The 20,906-nt window shown below is 39.0% G+C and overlaps 1 protein-coding gene across 1 annotated transcript; it reads left to right on the top strand.

Annotated features, from left to right (window-relative positions):
* Positions 1 to 2,674: 2,674 nt before the first annotated feature.
* On the top strand, positions 2,675 to 14,879 carry NIPSNAP3A (nipsnap homolog 3A). The gene is made up of 6 exons (XM_004580937.4): positions 2,675 to 2,809; positions 5,371 to 5,581; positions 7,506 to 7,664; positions 9,524 to 9,673; positions 14,201 to 14,287; positions 14,378 to 14,879. The coding sequence occupies exons 1-6, from the start codon at positions 2,750 to 2,752 to the stop codon at positions 14,452 to 14,454; spliced, it is 744 nt and encodes a 247-aa protein (XP_004580994.2). The 5' UTR covers positions 2,675 to 2,749; the 3' UTR covers positions 14,455 to 14,879.
* Positions 14,880 to 20,906: the final 6,027 nt, after the last annotated feature.

The following is a 20,906-nucleotide window of genomic DNA, read 5'->3' as shown; positions in this document are numbered from 1 at the left end:
GAAATATCAAGACATGTTGAGAAGCTTGGTAAGAGATTTAAGTCTTTTTCCTTTGCCATAGCACTTAATTAAATATTAAGCACACAGCAGGGACTTATCAAATATTCAGTGATATGAGTAGGACAATTATTAAGGAACGATGATTTTTATTTTCATTACTGTTAACTTTTGATTCTTGAGCCACTGACAAAGATCATAATAGTAACTTGTCTTCACTAAAACTTTTTCTAAATAAAAAATGAAGTATCACCAAAACCAGAAAAACAAAAAACTAAAATACTATGTTAACTTCATTCCAAATACCTATAGCTCATATTACCAAATTCTAAAACAAAATAGACATATGAATACACTATTTAATGCCTACTGAGGAAAACTAGTCTATGCCGCCATCTAGCGACCAAGCAGTGCAGCACTAAAACAAGAGTTTTTCCAGAGACATGACCCCATGTCTGAACGTCTCTTGATGGAATCAGAGGGGATGCACCTCTCCTGAGCTTCTACTTATTTTCATGTGCCTGTCCTTGAACAAAACCAAGCAGGAACTGTTGATTTTTCCTTTTGCCCACCTGATTTTTTAGTAGAGTTGTAAAAATGTGTCTTCAATCATTAATCATAAAAACCTCGTACACTGCTATTAACAGTACAAATTTCTAGAACATCTGATAGTATTCAGCGACATTGAATATCAAACTTTACTTGAATATCCAAGTTGAATATCCAGTTTTTCAGAGTATGTATTTCTGATTTTTAAATTTTTCTCCTATAGTCAGATTTTAGATGTTTGTTTCCCCAAAACAAATTTACCTTTTAATTCCATTTTCATGAACTCTTAAAAATGCCTTTGTACATATCTTATAATACAGCTTTTCTACTCCTAAGCATACACTGTACTCTAAAGTAATAGTATACTATATAAAGCAATAGTATACTGCAACCTACAGTATACTCAGCCCAAAGAAGTCAAGTTCAGATCGTCTGGTAATGTGAGTGAATGTTACATCTTTTTTATCATCAAATTTTAACTGAAGTTTTTCAGTTTTCCTCTGGTTATAATGGTATGCAATAAATATGGTTTTAGGAAGACCTGCAACCTTTTAGCTAATAAAAAATAACATCCAGTGTCAAACTCCATTTAGTTATTGCTAATCCAAAATTTACTTTGCTCTAATGTACACTTAATACGTTGATAAGATGGGTTTTTTTTTTCAACAATTTGCTTTTATGGTGTGACGAGTCTAGCTCAAGATAATTTATTTTCCTTATAACGTATTTACTACATACATAAAAACCTTTGGAATCCAGAGACTCATATAATTTTTAGAGGTCTTGTGACACTATGTCATCCCAAGGTCCCCTATGTGGAACATGTTCCAAGGGTACTGCTTAAGTGGTTTTGCTAACTCTGAAGTGCTGTTGATTTTGTTGCTCCAAGGTTGAAGAAATCCTTTCAAGCTCCGTTGGGCTGACATAGTTCACTTTAGAGTCTCGATTTGTCCAGATATTCACTGTCAAAACCTGACCTGAAAAACTGCCCATATCCCCCCACCAAATAAGGGCTGAGGCGACCCCCGTTTCGCTTCTTTGTCAAGGAGAGCTGCCAAGGGCCCTTCCCGTCTCTTCTGCGCTCCTGCTCTACAGCCCACCTTCACCTCTGTCTGCTGCATGGGGAAGGCAAGCCCGTGGCTGTGGTTCCCGGAAACAAAGGCCATCTAAATTCTTTTTGCATATTTGGTTGAGCTATTCTTTTCCTGGTGGTCGGGGAATCTAATAACCCTGTTTTAATAACTGCCTAGTCCTACTGATGCAACTAGCAAGAATAATGCTAACTTCATCGTGTAAAATATGCTAGCAAGTAATTGATGTAAACATCATAGATGCAGAAAGGGAAATGTACTTTAGCGGAACTATATAGCAGAACCTAAATTCTCATCGTCCAAGTCAATAAGTATCATCTTTTCGCCAAAAAGTCATGAAACACCAGACAGAATGTGGCTAAAACAGACACAAGGCACTTGGGGGAAACAACTTAAACATGCTAAATGAAGTGATACTGGAGACTGGAATCTGAACGGATTAGATGTAAGCCCTATTTTTGGTTGTTAAGTCTTACAGAACTGCCTGATTTCAAACTAGGTTAGTTTTAACTTTGACGTTCTCCTGTCAGGTTCGGAACCCCAGTCCTCCGAGCTTATGGAAAACTTAACCTAAAATCATTAGTGGCAGCCTCCCAAGGCTATGCCAGGAAGGGCGCGAAGAACACAGAGAGGTGAAGCTAGCAAACCGTTCTATAATTACAAGTACTAGGCATTGCACACACTCATGTCCACACAGCCATCCTTCTCCACAGCACACACATACACACACACATACACACACACACTACACACACGACTTCCACTCGCATCGTCTGCTATCCCTGCCACTGCGCACTGGGGTCCACGGAGTGGAGGGTGCCGAAAGCCCAACAGAAACGACCTCAGCGTTCAGCTAACCTTCACAGCACCTCTGACATCTGGAGCTAAACTGAGGAAACCGAGAATCCGAGTCTGAGCTGGTAGCAAAGACGCCAGCAGAACTGAGCCGCCCACCCCGCTTCCCGCACCCGGAGGTGGAGCTGACCCCGCCGAGGTACGCCCAGCCTCCGCCCGCCACGGCTCGGTTTGGCTCGGTTTGTCGCCGCCCATTTCCAGTCAGGAATCCATAGCGCTGGTGGCTCGCGGCCTTTCTGGGCGCTCCAGCACCGGCCATGTTTGCGCTCCGAAGCAGCCTGAGGAAGGCGTTCTCCGCGCGGACGCTGACGCCCCAGGTACTCGCCGCCAGGGCGCGGCTCTTGGGGACACCTGAGGAGAGGGCGGGAGGCCCGCGCATGCGCCCCGGCTCGCGAGCGCTGGCCCCACCTGGCTCCCGGCGTCCCGAGACCGGAGCGACCCCGGGCTCGTGTGTCCAGGGGTGTACCTGCCTCTCAGGGTCTTCTCCGGGCTGGCTCGCAAGCACCATGGACAGAGGACTCTTCAGCCCTCAGCGGGGGTCCTGCGCCCTGAAGCGGCCTGCTGGGAGCACTGCTCTTGTTGAGGGTCGCAGGGCCTGGAATGAGGCCAGGGCCTCGGGTCCGTTTGTATCTTTATGAGCCACGGACAGGGGCTTGTCGCTGACTCGGCTTACCCCTTCTAAAGGAACTGCAGCAAGGTGCTAGCGTTTGGTGGGCTCTCAGAGCAGGAAGGCCCCGCCCACCCTGCCGCCTGTTGAAGAACCCAGGTGTTTTCTGCCTTAACGGCTTGGCTGGGGGCTGTGTGTACTCCAGGCATGACAGTCTACGTGACACCCGGCAGGACACCCTGCAGGTCACCTAGGCAGACCACTCCTCAGGAAGGAGGTACCTGGTGTTTGAGAAGTTCCACCGCCCTATAGTTCATCAATTTGTACTTTTTGAAAGTTGCTTGCTTCAAATCCACCAATAGAAGCCTGCTGTATAATTAATAGCCTAATCAAGACTGTATAATTAATAGCCTAAAATGTGTAAGAACGCTGGGTTGTTAAAGGGGGGGGTGTCTCTGACTCTGGCTGGCTCGCTCTCTCCTGCTCTCTTGTCCTCCCTGCGGATCCGCTGCGGCTGCCCCTCCCCCGCCCATCCCTGCTGGGCTGGGGGAGGTGGCTGGGAGACCTAGACTAACCTGAATAAACCACCTGTATGCCTCAGCACCGACTTCAGACTTGATGATTTTTCTGGGGATATCCAAATCTGGCACAACACTGTCTCTAGGTCTGCTAGCAAGGCAGAGTTCAGCTCATCCCAGCAAACGTGACCTTTGAACCATAGGTGGCGAAGCTGCGAAAAGAGTTTTTGATCCAACCTACAGCTGTTGGCCACTGAACTGTCCTATGAACTTCATGCGGAGGTTATTTTTCCTTCTCGGGTGTAGGTTTTACTGCTTTCTTAACGGGCAGCGTAGAAAAGGGGTCACCTTGTTGTGGTCTGGGTTTTGTTAGGTTCCTGCCTTTGACTTAGTACGCATTTTAAGCACAGGCACCAACACAACATAAACAAGTGGTAAGGTTTATTCCGAAGGTGAGAAACAAACTAACCATGTAACATAAAGTAAAGGAGGGTAATGAAGCAAGATTTATACATGGTGTCCTCAGGGAAAAGGATTGTCACCGTTTTCTGAGGCCACCCACAGAATAGGGAGGCGCAGGGGAGAAAAGCCCAACCTTGGAAGCTGCACTCAAGAGGCCAAAGCGCCGAACCCCTCTCTTTCACTGCCTTATGTAGGGCTTCAGAGGGCAGTGACCAATCACAGTGCAGCCCCACAAGTCCCAGGTAATGATGGGTACGCATGGGTGGGTGAAAAATATTACACAGATAGTGCAAGTGTGAATTCCAGACTCGTGACCCTAAAGTAACTGTGTAACTAGTTGGTATGAACCTGTTCTAGGGACAGGCTACCCCGGGGACAGTAAGAGGACCTGCTGGCTGTTCACGCAGTGTGGCTAATGTAGTCTTGACCCATCTAATTCTCTGGTGGGGACAGGAGCAAGACGTTTTCTCTTATAATTTTGTTCTGAGCTTTGAATTTTTAGTTACCAGCTGTTCTTTTACAAGTGAATTCAAAGTCATGGCTGGCTAAGTTGGAGGTAGGGGTGTGTGAAGTACTCATGACTTCTGCCCAGCCATGAACTCGGTGTAACTGAAAATATGAAATGCCCTACTTCATATCACGTCTGTGGTTACAGTAGTGCGTTAGATAAATCTAACTCGTGCACTGCGGTGGGATATAGCTTTCTAACACACTGGTTACATTCCAGTCCTGTTTTTTTTGAGCAGTGGCTTACTCCATTGAATTTAGAAAATATTTTAACTCTCAATAGTAATCTCCATGTTTTTAAGAAGATGTTTTCCACTACTACACGTATTTTGTTGTACCTTCCAAAAGAGGTGCATATTTTATGAAGTTACCTTGCATGCATAATTTTAACACATATCCTATGGACTAAAGATGGAATACTGACTAAATAATGGAGATTTTTTTGTAAATTTTTAAGAATCTTAAATGTAGTTCTTGAGTAAAGGAATATCATTAAGACCCGTGTCCTCTGAACAGTAAAACTTTTTAAGGAAAAGTGACTAAAGATAACTTATACCAGGACTAGGAATACATCTACTAGAAAACAGCAGCTGGATATTCAGCATATTGAACTTAGTTATCTTTATTGACATTTCTACATGAACACATGCCTAGAGAATTGGCCAGCCAAGCACACGAGGCTTGTGAGTTTCCTGAGTGTCTCTTGTTTCCACTCAGATTTGGTTGTGATATAATAAGCCCTACTTTCCACAACAATATTTAAATTTACCTTATCTTTCTTCAGGTGTGTTCATCTTTTGCCACAGGTCCCAGACAAACGGATGGAACATTCTATGAATTTCGTACCTATTATTTTAAGTCCTCAAAGATGAATGAGTTCCTGGAAAATTTGAAGAAAAATGTTCACCTTCGAACAGCTCACTCTGAATTGGTTGGCTTTTGGAGTGTAGAATTTGGTGGCAGAATAAATAAAGTATTTCATATTTGGAAGTATGGTATGAATCATCCAGCTTAAATATTTAGTACTGATTTTCATTCTCTTACGTGTTGTAGGAGACCTACTTCTTAGATCTACATTATTGTGGTTATATGAAGATTAAGTAAAACTTGTATAAAACATTGCACTACCAAAATTAATTCAATTACTAGTCTTCCCAGAGTTACACCTCTGAAAACTCCTTGCTCTAAAGAGCTCTTAGATTAATATAAATGGGAAAATGTAGGGGTCTTGTGCTGACATTTGTTGAGTGAACCAACGTATGTAAAATATTTGTCTCTTTGCTTCTCAAACTTAAAAAAAGAGAAAGAATCTTTAAAAATTTTTTTAGAATCACTTATTGTAAAAATGGTTTTTAAAAATTTCAAAGCAGTAACCATTTGTCTTATTAAAACCGGAGCTGGATATAGTTGTGTTGATAGAAATAATTTAAGCATGCTAGGACTTTCGGAAATACAAAGTTTTAAAGGGGATAGTAGTCAACTTTTAAGCCCTACCCAACACTGAGATTCAATAATCCTGCTAGGTTTAAGACAACACATTTGTTCTTATATTTGAGAGCCAGATGGAGGACAAAAGTAAGGTAGAAAGTTCCTGTCCATTGGTTACTTCCTAAGTGTTGGAGTGAGGCAAAGCCAGAGCCAGAAGCAGAGAATGTAATCCAAGACTCCCACATGGAAGGCAATAACCTCATTACCTGAGCCAACACCACTGCATCCCAGGGTCTATCTACATGGGCAAGCAGCTCAAGAGAAGCCAGTGCTAGGAAATGAACCAAAGCACTCCATATGGGCTGTAAGTTCAACTATTAGGCTAAATTTCCAGTCTCTAGAAACTACTTCTTACTCATTTTTTTCCCCTCAAGAGTTTCAGGGAGTTCCCTATAATGCTACTCTAGCAAAGCTAAGAAAAAAGAACCAGAAATAATCCTACCTGTACTGAAGGTTACCCACCCCTGGTTTAGCAGAGGAAAAAAGGTTTGCAAGAATCCCCATAATGGTTACTCCTCCAGTGTCCACATAAGGAGCTGATTATATACACAAGCTGTGAGTTATTTCATTTCGTTTTTGGTCCTCTGTGCCCAAGTTAATATTCTTAAAGCATTTCAACATGAAAGTGATCATTCTATTGCTGACCTGGACTTATTTTAGGATTTTTCCCTCTAGTAATGGCACAAACCTCATTAAAACAATTTGTGCATTAGCTATGGTAAAAGTAAATCATAACCCATTAAAAATAATAAATTCCTGGTATACATGACTTAAGCCATAACATAGGTGTTATTCCCTACCCACAGCATCTACCATAAAAAAAAAAAACTTGTATCATGAAACTTAGGAGATCCCAATGGTAAAAGGCCCATTAATTGGTAACATGTACACACACACACACACACACACACACACACACCTATTTAGGTAGCTCAGAAGAAAAAAAGTGCTGGGGAAAATGAATGTATGACAAGTAAGAAAATCAGCACTATTTTTTTCAAAAGCACTGTCAGTTAAATACCTCAAATTATTGAGAATAGTCCACATATACCGGATGCTAACAAGAACTTGAAGCTCTTTTTTATATATCAATTCATTTAATCCTTGCAACAGTGTAGACCATATTATATTATCTCCTCCTCACAGGCCAGAAACTGAGGCAAAGTCAGTAATTTGCCTAATTCACACCACTGTGTACTAAGTGTTAGAGCCTATCAAACTCATTGTATGATGTTATAATTAGTTGCATTTCTATTTCCATTTAGACAACAACATGACGCTGTTTATGCTGATGTTAATATCTTGAAAAACAACACAGTGTTTCTGTATGTTGTCCATGAACATATATGTATCTGAGTGAAATCCAGTAAAGTACGGTGATTTTTAAATTTTTAAAAATTGTTAATTTTTCTTAATTCTTCCCTCCCATAGATAACTTTGCTCATCGAACTGAAGTCCGGAAAGCATTGGCCAAAGATAAAGAATGGCAAGAACAATTCCTCATTCCAAATTTGCCTCTCCTGGAAAAACAAGAGAGTGAAATTACTTATCTGGTACCATGGTGTAAACTAGAAAAACCTCCAAAAGAAGGTAAGTATTTGTGTAGTTTGAGGGTTGATAAATGTGGTATTTAAACCCTTAAGCTGCAGAGACCAAAGTTCCTTTGGGGAAAAAAAGTGAAATTAGTCCTATTTCTTTATAGGAATATTGTAATTATAGTAATAAAACTAAATTGAAAGTCCTATCCTTTAAAAGAAGTAAGGGTTCAGGCCCGGTGGCATGGCCTAGTGGCTAAAGTCCTCGCCTTGAACGCCCCGGGATCCCATATGGGCACCGGTTCTAATCCCGGCAGCTCCACTTCCCATCCAGCTCCCTGCTTGTGGCCTGGGAAAGCAGTTGAGGACGGCCCAATGCATTGGGATCCTGCACCCATGTGGGAGACCTGGAAGAGGTTCCTGGTTCCTGGCATCGGATCGGCGCGTACCGGCCCGTTGTGGCTCACTTGGGGAGTGAATCATCGGACGGAAGATCTTCCTCTCTGTCTCTCCTCCTCTCTGTATATCTGACTTTGTAATAAAAATAAATCTTTAAAAAAAAAAAGAAGTATGGGTTAAATAGTAATGTATTTTCTTCCAGTTGAGAGCTTTGCTGTAGAACGTATACCTGCTCAGTTTAGGTTGAGAGTTTGCACACAGGAAGCCAACAGCTTGTGGGTAGGTGAGGGACAGGATCTACATTTTGGTGTAATTTTGAAGTAATGTAAGTATTTGCATGTAAAAGTGTTTTCCACAAAGTATAGCTAATCTTAAATCACCAGGTACATCTTTGCTTATAAAATTGACTGGGGATAATTAACCAAAACTGCCAAGTTACATTACTGTAGACTGATGTTTGTGTCTTCTTTCTTGTTTCTCAGTTTGAAAATATTTCCTTAAGACCTTCTTGCCAGTTTTACTTCTTGCTGCCTTAAAGAAACCATTACCTCAATCCAGTTTTAAACAAAGGTCAGATTAGAAAAGGCTAAGCTGATTTAGATGTTCTTTCTTCCTTATTCTTCACTTTGTAGTATATTTTAGATTTAGAAGTTTTATTTGAATCCTTATCTACTCACATCTGCTCTCCCTTCTTAGAACAATATAAATAATTGTCCTTTTTGTCAAAATCAAATCATAATTGTTTAGTAACTTTGCATTTACTCTTTCTCATGTAATCTACTTGTCTCTTTTTTGTCTTATACCCAGTACTCTAAACATAGGTAAAAAGCTTTTCATGCATTTGCATATATATTTAAGAGCAATAAAACCCTCTCCTTCAGGATTTTTTATTTTTTGCCAAAAGTTCAAATATGAGTTCAGTCTTCTTGCTGCTCCTGTTGAAAATGGAATCTCATGGGGAGAATTATGCAGATAAAAATTATTTCCTCACAAAATTTTAAAAAAGAGGGAAATGTACATCAGAAAATATTTATTAATTTCTTTTAAAAAAAGATGTATTTGTTTTTATTGGAAAGGCAGATTTACAGAGAAGGAGAGACAAGAGAGAAAGATCTTAAGTATACCGGTTCAATCCCCAAGTGGCCCAAAACAACCAGAGCTAGGAGCCAGGAGCTTCTTCTGGCTTTCTTATGAGGGTGCAGGTCCCTTGACTTTGAGCCATCCTCTGCTCCTTTCCCATGCCACAAGTAGGGAGCTGGAAGGGAAGTGGAGCATCCAGGACACATACTGGCACCCATATGGGATCCCAGCGCATTCCAGGCAAGAATTTAGCCATTGGGCCATTGTGTAGGGCCCAATACTTAGTCATTTCTTATAGACCTGAGCAGCTCAAAAATTCTGTTTTAGTGGTGGACATTTAGCCTAACAGTGAAGACTGTGTTTCAAAGAAATAAATCCTTTATGAAAATGGCTTGAATGCCTTCTGTAATATGACTGTTCTGCTCCCTATTCTAGGAGTCTATGAATTGGCTACTTTTCAGATGAAACCAGGTGGCCCAGCTCTGTGGGGTGATGCGTTTAAAAGGGCAGTTAATGCCCATGTTGCTTTGGGATACACAAAACTAGTAGGTGTTTTCCACACAGAGTATGGAGCACTCAACAGAGGTAAGGTTATCTATTTCTTCTATGAAATCAAAATGAATAGAAGTCTAAGTTCCTTGGGTCAATTTGTCTTTCTTTTTCATTATGGTGTCTATTTTAATGACATTTTATTAGTTTCTATAATTGTAAAGAGGGTAAAAATAGGTTTACATCTTAGAATTTTTTAAACTGTCAATCTCTTCTATCCTTTCTTACGCTGAATTGATTTTTTTCATGGTACGTCAAAGTAATAAACTTTAGAAACTGGAGGAATCCTTAAGAAAATATTCTTTTTACTTTTTTCCCCTCTAAATGTATATTTTTTATTTTTTTTAGAAAATCACCTTATTTGTACAGAGAAACTATTTCCAAACCAAAGTGGAGTACAGTTTTTACAAATGCTAAAACCTGGACAATCCCAGCAAGAAAATTATCTATTTCCTGTTAGTTTGAGATAATACTGTTATTCATATCTGAATGACCATCAGAATACAAAGACACACATATTATTAAATATAAACACAGTGGGAGCAATGCATATGCATGGTTGATATGACTTCCTAACAATTTAACAGTAAAAAATTGTTGCAAGAAGCTCTAAAAAAAATCTGTATAATGTTTACATGAAAAATGACTCAATAGGTAATACAATATTTAAAAGACTTGTTTTACATAGTTAACTCCTCAGCTTCCCAACTTGAATGTTTAATGGATGTCTAATCTTTTAAAACCTGAGGTCCTGATCTTTACCCATAAATTCAAGTAATTTTTAAATTTTTTATTTTTTTGAAATATTATTTTCAAATGACAAAATATAAAGAGAAAATTATGAAAATTACTGTTTATTTCATATTATATACTAAAATAAGATGTAAATGGATTATAGTTAATGTAAAGATTTTAGAATTAGGAAATTCTTGATGAGTTTATGGACAAAGGCTGTACTTCTAAGCCCAAACTAGAAGGAAAACTGTAGCCCACCAGGGAGCTAGAACACAAGAGCACTTGTTAGGACCTGAAAAGTGGCGAATTATGCCACTGCAGGGTGAAGCCAAAGTAACTCTGATCAAAGTCCACACAGATCCTGATGTGCCAGTTAGCCAGATGGCTGCTTTGGGTACAGTGGTGAAAGACTGATAGAACCATGCAGAGGCTGATTCTCTCCAGATAGCTAGTGTTCTCTCAAGCCACAGCTTTATCTAGTGAAACAAATAGTTAAAAGTCTTGAGGCCAAAATAATTTCAGCCTGTTCTCAAACTTTAAGTATGTTAGAAGCCCAGCTCTCTGGCATGAAGCAGGACTTGTAATGTGCATGTATACCTAGTGGGCCACTTTTGGTAAGCAGAACTTGTGTTGTGGGGATGAATGAAGCCACCAGGCAAAGCTACTCAGTGCCAACACTATCAGACCCCAGAAGAGGTGTTGGGTTATATAAACAGCAGTGGTGATGGAAGTTGAAATCCACTAATGTGCAACTCAGCTGCCAAGGTACTCTGTCTGTGCCTCCCTCTCCCACTAGTCCATGACCAAGTAGGAGGGCCACTGGGGTGAGTCTTGAAGCTGTATTAACAAAACAAATGAACAAACAACAACCACCACCACCACCAACAAAACTAGAGGAGAGAGAAAGAAATGGAAAGGAGGAAGGATGGGGAGTAGACATCAAGTGATGTTTTTTAGAATAATACAAAAGCTTAAACTTTCTTATGCTCCAGTCACTATAAATGAGATTCAAAAGCAAAAAAAAAAATTATGGAGAAATAGATACATTGATGGCTATAACATGGGACAACTGGATTGATTTTCCTGCCCCCAGGCTTTGGAGGGCTGAACCATCCAGTTGTATAACCATCTTTTGTATAAAATTACACAAATACAAATTTTAAATAAATTCGAGATACAGATTAAAACAATAATACACCATTTTCCAATCATCAAAGGCATATTTACATAGATAGACCTTTAGATCAGGGAAAAATTTAAAAAGATAAATACCCAGTTACTCAATGAAGTTCATATTGGCACAATTTTTCTTTTTAAAATTGTGGCAAAGCAAATAAAGACTTTATTTTAAAAATTATCTTGGCCAGCATTTCTTCTGGGACATATACATGAATGTGTTTTGTAGTTATGTTTAGATATGCACAAAAAAATTTGAAAGGATTTAAAACATATAGTAGTCATTTTTGAATTATAAAATTAAAATATTTCAAATTATTTTTATCCTTCTAAAAATGTATACTTGAATGTATATAACTTTTAAAAGAAAAATTACTGAAAACTTTTGTATAGACTTGCTTAATCTAAAATTCATCCTCAGCATAGTAGAAGGATGGCTGTATATTGGGTATACAGTGATACAGCATTTCTAGAGGACAGAGTATAATGTATACTGTATCTGTGTAGGCATATCAGTGTGTATAATAGACACTCTTTGGTTCTGTCAACTTAAATTCTAGGAGTTAATATTAAGTATTGACTTACATTGTTCATTGTATGACTAGGTCTGATCTAAATTGACTGGATTGAATCCCAACTCAGTTCATAATTTTGTGCCACTGGTTAAATTACTTATCTCACTGTGCCATAGTTTCCTCACCCATAAAATGATACTAATAATTACCTCTTACCTAGATTATTAACTGAGCTAATACATAAGATTGAAAAACCTGGCCTAGCAAACAATAAGCACTACAATAAATACAATAAATATTAGGAGTAATTGTTAAGATTGTTATTATTATAGGTATATAGCTACTCTAAGTTTATGTCAGCTTTGATTACAAGAGGAGATAATGAAAACAGCATGATGGTGCCAATTTATATAACACATATACTTATGCATTATAAACTTACATAAATATGTTATTGTATAAAAATATGGAAGGGATGTGCTAAAATATTTAGGGATGATAGGACTAAAACTGCTATTTTACCATTACCTTTATCTACATTTTCCAAAAATCTGTACAGCTAGTATAGTACATTTTGAAATTATTATTATTTATTTATTGGAAAAGCAAGGAGATAGAGAGATTGAGGCAGACAGGTACATCTCATTCACTGGCTTGCTTCCCAAAGGTCCTCAATGGCCAGGAACTGTCCAGGTCAAAGCTGAGAGCCAAGAATTCATTCTGAGTCTCCCATATGGATGACAGTTACCCAACTACTTCAGCCATCCCCTCCTGCCTCCTAGCATTCACGTTATCAAGAACCTGAATTGGGAAGGGAGCCAAGACTGGAGCCCAGACTCTGCAGTGTGCAGTGCATATGTCCAACAGCAAATTACTGTTATGCCAAATACCTACCCTCCATAAATTTTGCTTACCAAAAAACTTCTAGATAAATATATAAAATAATATATATTTCAGTATTTTGTAAAACATTGCAATATTCAAAACTACTAACAATTAGAGGTTTGGTAAAAAGTTGTTCTGTTTGGAACTGGCACCAACTGAAGCCACTTCAGCCTGCGGTGCCAGTATCACATGAGCTCCAGTTGGAGTCCTAGCTACTCCACTTACGATCCAGTGTTTTGCAAATGCGCCTAGGAAAGCAGCAATAGATGGTCCAAATGTGTGGGCCCCTGACACCAAGATGGGAGACCTGGCTGGAGTCACAGGTTACTGGCTTCTGTCTGGCCCAGTGTTGGCTGTTAAGCCACTGTAGGAGTAAAGCAGCACATGAACAATCTCCCTGGCTTGTTCTCACTCTGGTTCTCCTTATTTTTCTGTAACTCTGCCTTTCAAATAGAAAATTGTCTTATGTGTAGGAATTTATATTTTAATTTTTGAAAACTTGTCACATACGTAGGAATTCATATTGCCATTAAGACAATATATTTGATCTACAAAATGTTCATATTATTGACTTTTAAAAATCTATGACTAAATTTAATACACATTTAAGGCCTTTAATTTGGTTTACTCATTTAGAGAAATATACCTTGTATTAATAGATTTATTTATACTTCTATTTATATAAGATTATGGCATTTTAAATTTTATTATGTAAATTTCCTATAGCAAACACTAAATTTTATAACATTTTAAAATAAATATGTAACAAGAAATCATAAAATATAGTTCTAGTCTTAATTGTACCATTACATGTATTGATCTACTTCCCTCCTTCAACCTTCTGATTCTCATTAATTAATTTATAAGCATCTCTCCAAAATCAGACTTTTCTGATATCTCATATATGTAAAAATTATCATCTAAAATATATTCTAAATTCAAGTTAAACATCCCTAATTTGTAAATCTGAAATTGAAAATGCTGTGTTTCAAATCTCCAGATTAAAAATGATTTAATAGGATCTGTGCAAATATGCCAAAATAAAAAAAAAAAATTCTGAAACACCTCTGGTCCCCAAAATTTTTATTTAGGGAAACTAAACCTGTGTAAAACTAACATGTCTGACTTAACTTTTTATTTCTACATCACTATTTTGATGACAAGAAGCAGAGACCATTTCTGGTTCATTTTCCTGTATTTTCTATGTGTTTATGCATATTATTTATCATCAACCTGTGGTTTGTTTCTTGAGTTCATGTTCTTTGGCAGAACGAAAGCACGGACAGCCGTGCTGCTGGGAGACATCAGTCCCATGAAGACCCCAGAGTTGTGGCAGCTGGTAAGTTGTCTCACTCAGCATGAATTCTTTTTAGAATAACTTTGATTTGATCACTAACTCTGTTTCCATTTTTATGTGATTTTTTTCTAGTTCGGGAAAGTGTCAACTACCTAGTGTCTCAGCAGAACATGCTTCTAATTCCAACGTCATTTTCACCGTTGAAATAGTTTTCTAAAACATTAACTACTTCATTCAGTAATGTGAGATGCATGTACTAATGGTGCTTAATATCTGCCAAGAGATTCTAACTTTGATTTGAAGAAAGTGGTAGGCTAATCTTTTATCCCCACCTCTTCAGGGAATAGTTCTGTTCATTTTCTCCATGGCATTTCAGTATCTGTTATTTCTTGGAAATTATTGTCACTACTTTGTGATCTTGTCATCTTTTATTCATTTCAGAGTATCTGTGAATTTTGATAATGTTTTGCTTTACATTATGTCCTTATATTCAATTATTTTCCATGTCCCTGCTTGACAATACTGTTAACCTAGTCATTCCTAATGTCTACTTTTTCATCCTGTTTCTTCTAACATTTAAAATTATTTTTCAGTAAAATGTATATGTGACATTAAAAGAGATTACAAAATATTAGATCAAGTATATTTGTTTCCTTTGGGAGTACATACTATCTGCATTGTGGTTTTCACATAGTATAATCAGGAAAATAATGTAATTAGGTCATGCTTTAAAAATATAAGAGACTTATCAGTTAATGTGCTCAAATGTGTTCATTTATGGTTTTGCTGATTTTTACTTTTTATCATTGTTGCACAAAGTTTTGGGGACATTTATTTGTTTCAAAGAGACCTGTATGGGTATGGAAATGTTTGCTTTAATAAAGTCTATATATTCTTTCTGATTTAATTTGAAACTTAGTTTACTATGTTGTTACATGGCAGTATGTTAACTTTCATCAAGAAAATAACATCAATGGAAAGTAACTCCAGGAAAGTTTATGTAGAATCATAAATGCTCTAGGGTTTTCCTTGAGACATCTTTAATCTCTAATTGATTCCATGCCTTTACTTTTTGGGGTTTTGCTTATTTGTTTTTTTAAGATTTATTTTATTTTTATTGCAGAGTCAGATATACAGAGAGGAGGAGAGACAGAGAGGAAGATCTTCGTCCGATGATTCACTCCCCATGCAGCCACAACGGCCGGTGCTAAGCCAATCTGAAGCCAGGAGCCAGGAGCTTCTTTTGGGTCTCCCATGCGGGTGCAGGTCCCAAGACTTTGGGCCATCTTTGACTACTTTCCTAGGCCACAAGCAGGGAGCTGGATGGGAAGCAGAGCCACCGGGATTAGAACTGGCATCCATTTGGGATCCCAGGGCAAAGTGAGGACTTTAGCCTCTAGGCTACTGTGCCAGACCCTTGTCTTTACCTTTTGAGACTAGTTGGTATCTAAGCCCCCATTGAAGTCTGTATTTGTAGCTATTTTATTTACATTTCTAAAACATATTATGTAAGTAGTAAATTACAAATTAGTTGTCAAAGGGAAATTAAAAAACATTGTTTTCTTAACATATGATTGCCAACTAAAAGATAAAATTTAATTAAAAATTCAAGTCAGGTCTAAGGTACTACAAATCATAAGCCTAATACTTTGCTATAGGGTGTAGTGATATTTAAGGTTACAGGTTTCAGTTCTCCTTGAGTGATACTGTAATAAAGGGTTAATAATTTAGACTTTTTTGAAGGATACACTCAGAATTATCCTAAGGGCTTCCCTAGTTTGAATTACAGTAGGATTATTTGGTTTAAATCATGTACTTTATTCTTGATACCTACCTATGAGTTGAATTCTACTTTTTCCAAAAGTTAGTATCGGAGATATTTGCCCTCCAAGATATCTAGTTTCAACAGAAATGTACTGTATACATACAAGGTCATAAACAGTACTATTTTCCTTTAGTCGTTCCTGCTTCTCTTCTCTTAGATGACTCCTCAAACCTGCTCTCCCATCTTGACGCCCAGGTGATGATCTTTCCTCTTCAATGACAAAAGCAATCAGAAGAGACTTGGCACAGACCCACCCACTTTATTCAGCCACATCCTGCGCTCCGAGAACAGACCTCTCCACTGGCTGAGGGACGTGGCTCCACAAGCTCTTGTGTCTCCTGAAGACAGCTTTCTCTCAGCTGGATTCCTCTCAGCAAATGTGATGCTGTTTTTCCCATTGTTTTTTCACGAAAACTTACCACCTCGTTTTTCCCGTTACACGGTGACTCAGAGTAGCATAATACTTCTGCCTACACTTCTCTCCTCACATGATCTCTTAAACATCCTTTCATCCCACCCACCTAGGTTGCTCCTGTAGAACTCACTTCTCAGTCCTCATTTCATATGACCTCTTAGCAGTTGATCTCTCTATTCTTCTGGAAACACTTTCTTCATTTCTCCAGGACACTGATGAGCTATGCAGCCAACTATGCAGCCTTCGTTATTAACTTCTGGTCTCTACCTTGTCTCATTTGTTGTAGCATCTCAGGGCGGATTGCTTCAATCGTTTTTCTAAGTAGACTTATTTCCTGCATCGGTTGCTGCAGTTTGGGAGCTTCGGTACCATCTGTGTGCTGACTGCTTCTCCGCTTCACACATCTTCCTCCTAGTCAGGTGCCAGCTCACTACCTCCACCTGAGCAGATATTAGATCTCTCCTACCTCAGCTGTACAAAACTGAGCTCTTTATCTTTACCCAAAAACCCTGTACCAGTTCATAACAACCCCTTCTTTCCATTTGTTGGGATCACAAACTTCAAGAATGGTTCTAGGTACCTTCTTTCCTTTCACACTCCATGATACATCTATCAGCAGATTACAAATATCCAGAAGTTGATTCTTCTATCCCTACAGCTCCCACACTGACACAAGCAAAAATTGTCAGGCAGTTCTTTGAGAAAGCTTCTTAACTGATCTCTGGCCCCTGTTCCCTTTGCCTTTGTCCCCACCTATTTTTAACACAGCAGCCAGAATAATTTAATGCATAAGCCAGATCATATCATTGCTTTGCTCTACTGTCCCACACCTTCCTATCTTCTTTAGAGTGATTATGTAATCATCTAAGCCTTGCACCGTGACCTCTGTGTTCTTCCATCATCTGTCCTCTTCTTGTGCATCATATTCTGTGAAAGCAGGGTTGTTTTTTTTTTTTTAACCATGATGGACACACTCATGCCTTACATGCACTAAGCCATCACTAAGCATTCATTGATTGAATCTGCATATTAGATGTTTGAGGTTTTGTTTTTAAAATGTATCATTCCTCCACGTCTTATATTTCACCACCCTTAACATAATATGGATGGCAATGGAAGTACTTTTTTTTTTTGCAAGATATTCTGTAAAGAGAGTGGCCATGGGTGCTGTTAATAAATAAAAATAATGCTATTGTCTATTGGTATTGCAGGATACCACCACCAACTACAAAGATATTTAAATTATATTTCCAGGAAGACAAACAGATGCACCAAACATCAGGTCTTGTTGCAGCCCCACCACATTACTGCCAAAAAATAAGTGCCTCATTAGAACCCAAAGTCCAGACTTCCTTCTTAGCACCAGCTGTTAACTGCCTTAGGAATCCCTGGGAGCCTATTGTAACTGCTGAAGTTGTGATTCTTCCAGTCATTAAAGCTGTGTGAACCTGGAGCATTCAGGAGAAGGGTGACACTGATTACAAAGATCCCTCTTACAACTTCTGTCACTAAGCATCTTCACGGAGGCATGCTGTGTGGTTTCCTTCAGTGACAACTTGTTGGCCCAAGAGGATAGGGAGTGTGGGCACTTAACTGATTTACCCTTTTGATAGTTACAAGGGAAAATTGGAAACATTTGTATGGTATGATTCAGCCTTGAAAGGGCAAATCAGTGGTAGTCTTGAAGCAACCAAGAGTGTGTATAAAGTCTTTGGAGAAAAGAAATTCCTAAAGGTTCAAAACAAAACATCAAACAGATGGGAAGTTGCCTAAGTGCAGCCTATACATTAACAGACAAGAAAGTAAAGATTGTGTAATCCAGCTATTCTTACCGTCTACGCCTTTCAAAGCAAAAAATCCTCTGGGATTCTTTTCTGTCTCCCATTCTCCCCTGAGTCCACTGCAGGCAAGTCTGCATCATCAGGTTACTGCAAACACCTTCCTAAAGGTCACAGAGAACCTCTGTTTTAGCAGAGTCGGCAGTTGGTCTATGTCCTTACCTTACCCATCTTCTCAGCAGTGTTCAACACTAACGGACGTCTGCCTTCCTCTGAAGAGAACTCTGAGATTTCCCTCCTCACTGGCCAGTCCTTCTCCATCTTCCTGTAACTAACCTAATTGCAGGCTTAAGAATGTTTCCACCTGTGTTGTCTCTGGGTTGGCTCCTTCAATCCTTCAGGAACAGGATGGTTTGCACTCTTTATCTTGCATCATTGTCCTGAACTCCTGACTGAAATCTCCCCTGCATTCTTTTTTTTTTAAATATTTTTTTTAATTGGAAAGCTACATATACAGAGAGGAGAGACAGAGAGGAAGATCTTCCATCCAATGATTCACTCCCCCAAGCAGCCACAACAGCCAGAGCTGCACCAATCCGAAGCCAGGAGCCTTGAGCCTCTTCTGGGTCTCCCACATGGGTACAGGGTCCCAAAGCTTTGGGCCGTCCTCGACTGTTTTCCCAGGCCACAAGCAGGGAGCTGGAGGGAAGTGGAGCCACCGGGATTAAAAACGGAGCCCATATGAGATCTCAGCGCTTGCAAGGCGAGGACTTGCGCCACTAGACTACTGCACCAGGCCCAATCCCCGCTACATTCTTAATATAACCAACTATTTATATAGTTCAAATCATAAAGCAGAAATCACTTTGATCTCTTTCCCACATCCTCAATGTGCATTCCATCAGCACGTCCTGTGGGCTTTATCTCCAAACCGGATACTGAATTTTCTCTCTGCTACGTCTGTTGTCAGGCCCATACTCCAGCCCATCACCGTGTCTTAGACTCCCCACTACCCTTTCTTCCAGCACTTTTTCTGAAACAGATCACACTAGCATTGTTTGACTCCTCATTGCGCTATCACTAAGATCCGCATTCCTTAACAAGGCTGACATGACAAGATTTGGTCCCTACCATCTCAATGTTTTCTGCACCACAGCCATTAGAACTCTCCTTTGTCCTCCCCATCCCCAACCGGCACAGCTTCTTCCTAGTTTGTGGCTCTTACACTAGATGGCCTTTTTTCCAAGAGCATTCCTCCCACCCATCTTCACGTGTTCCTGCTTACTTTATTCTGATCTGAGCTTAACTGGCATTCCTTAGAAACACTGTGTCTGACGCCTCCGTTTTTACACTATCATATTTTCTTAGCACTTTGCTATCTAGATGTATTGGATTTGTTTACACATTCATGGTCTTTAACGTATCCCAGACTCTAAGAAAACATCTGGTACACCATGAAGTTCAGTAAATATCTGTTAATCAGTAATGCTACCAAGAAGGATTGTTTTGATACAAATTTCAACCAAAAGATCTCTCAGCCTTATCCTCTTAGCCATAATTTACTCTATGTAAAATGGAAATACTTATCTCACAAGGAAGGTATTAGTTGAGGAGTAAAGGAAAGGCCTGACATTACGGTAAGTACTTGAAATTGGTAGGTAGTTTTCTAATTTTTCATTTTTAATGAATACATTTACACTCCAGAGTAGAGGTTTTTTTTTTCAATCTAGAATATTTCTTGTAGGCTTTTTGTGTGATGGAAGAATATTTCGGTCAAGACTCATGGGAAACACTCTCACCTAAAGCAAGTACCATTTTTTTGGAAGAAAAAAAGTTTCGTCATTTTTCACACACACACACCAATTTTTGTAATTTCACTAAAGTTACTATACCCCAGTATAATGGGAACTTTAAGACAGGTGAATGAAGTAATGACTTTGACACTAAGTGGTCATCAAGGTTCACATGAAAGCTGAAAACCTACCACACATAAAGTTTAGATTCCTGATGAGCAAAGAAACTGCTCTCATCACAGTCGTCCCAAAGAGGTGAAAGTCAAGCCAGAACTCTTGGATTGCCTGAAAAGGTCTGTTTAAAAGGAGTCCTTCTGTACCAAGCAAAGCTGATACTTTTTTTGTAAGAGATTGTTAGTGAGCTAAAAACAAACAAAAAAACCATATCCACATTGCCTCACAGCAGCACTACTTGTGTGTACACCACAAAGCATTTATAACAAAAAGAGAAGGCATCCTGAAAATCAGCCTTTGTGTCATTCCTCTTCTGCCACCACCACCCCCTCCAGCATCCAGCCAGTATTCCTGCCACACTGCATCCTTCTATGGTTGCTCAAATAAACAAAAGAGCACTAAAGATTGCCTCTGTCACCTTCTCAATACCAAGTGAAGTTTATATAAATATAGCTCCTATCTTCAGAGATCTCTGCAACTTCATAATCATTAAAATAAGTTTATTTCAAAATCTTTTCATCTTAACACAGGTTATGCAACATCTTAATTCAATCATGAAAGTATAAAAAAAGTTAAATAGTAAAGATTTTCAAGACATTTGTATCTTTTCCAAAATTGTTACTTTTCACCCAAATTGCAACCAAGACCTTTCTTCTTTTGTAATGGCTTTGTAGCA

Source organism: Ochotona princeps, chromosome 14, assembly GCF_030435755.1.
Source record: "Ochotona princeps isolate mOchPri1 chromosome 14, mOchPri1.hap1, whole genome shotgun sequence".
In the NCBI taxonomy this organism is placed as follows: Eukaryota; Metazoa; Chordata; class Mammalia; order Lagomorpha; family Ochotonidae; genus Ochotona; species Ochotona princeps.
This window is presented reverse-complemented; position numbering and strand designations above follow the sequence as displayed.

What these genes read in the sequence shown, in the direction of transcription:
- NIPSNAP3A (XM_004580937.4), top strand. Translation starts at nt 2,750, where the DNA reads ATGTTTGCGCTCCGAAGCAGCCTGAGGAAGGCGTTCTCCGCGCGGACG. An exon ending in ATTTCATATTTGGAAGTATG is followed by an intron (nt 5,582 to 7,505) that starts GTATGAATCATC and finishes TCCCTCCCATAG; the next exon opens with ATAACTTTGCTCATCGAACT. An exon ending in CCCCAGAGTTGTGGCAGCTG is followed by an intron (nt 14,288 to 14,377) that starts GTAAGTTGTCTC and finishes ATTTTTTTCTAG; the next exon opens with TTCGGGAAAGTGTCAACTAC.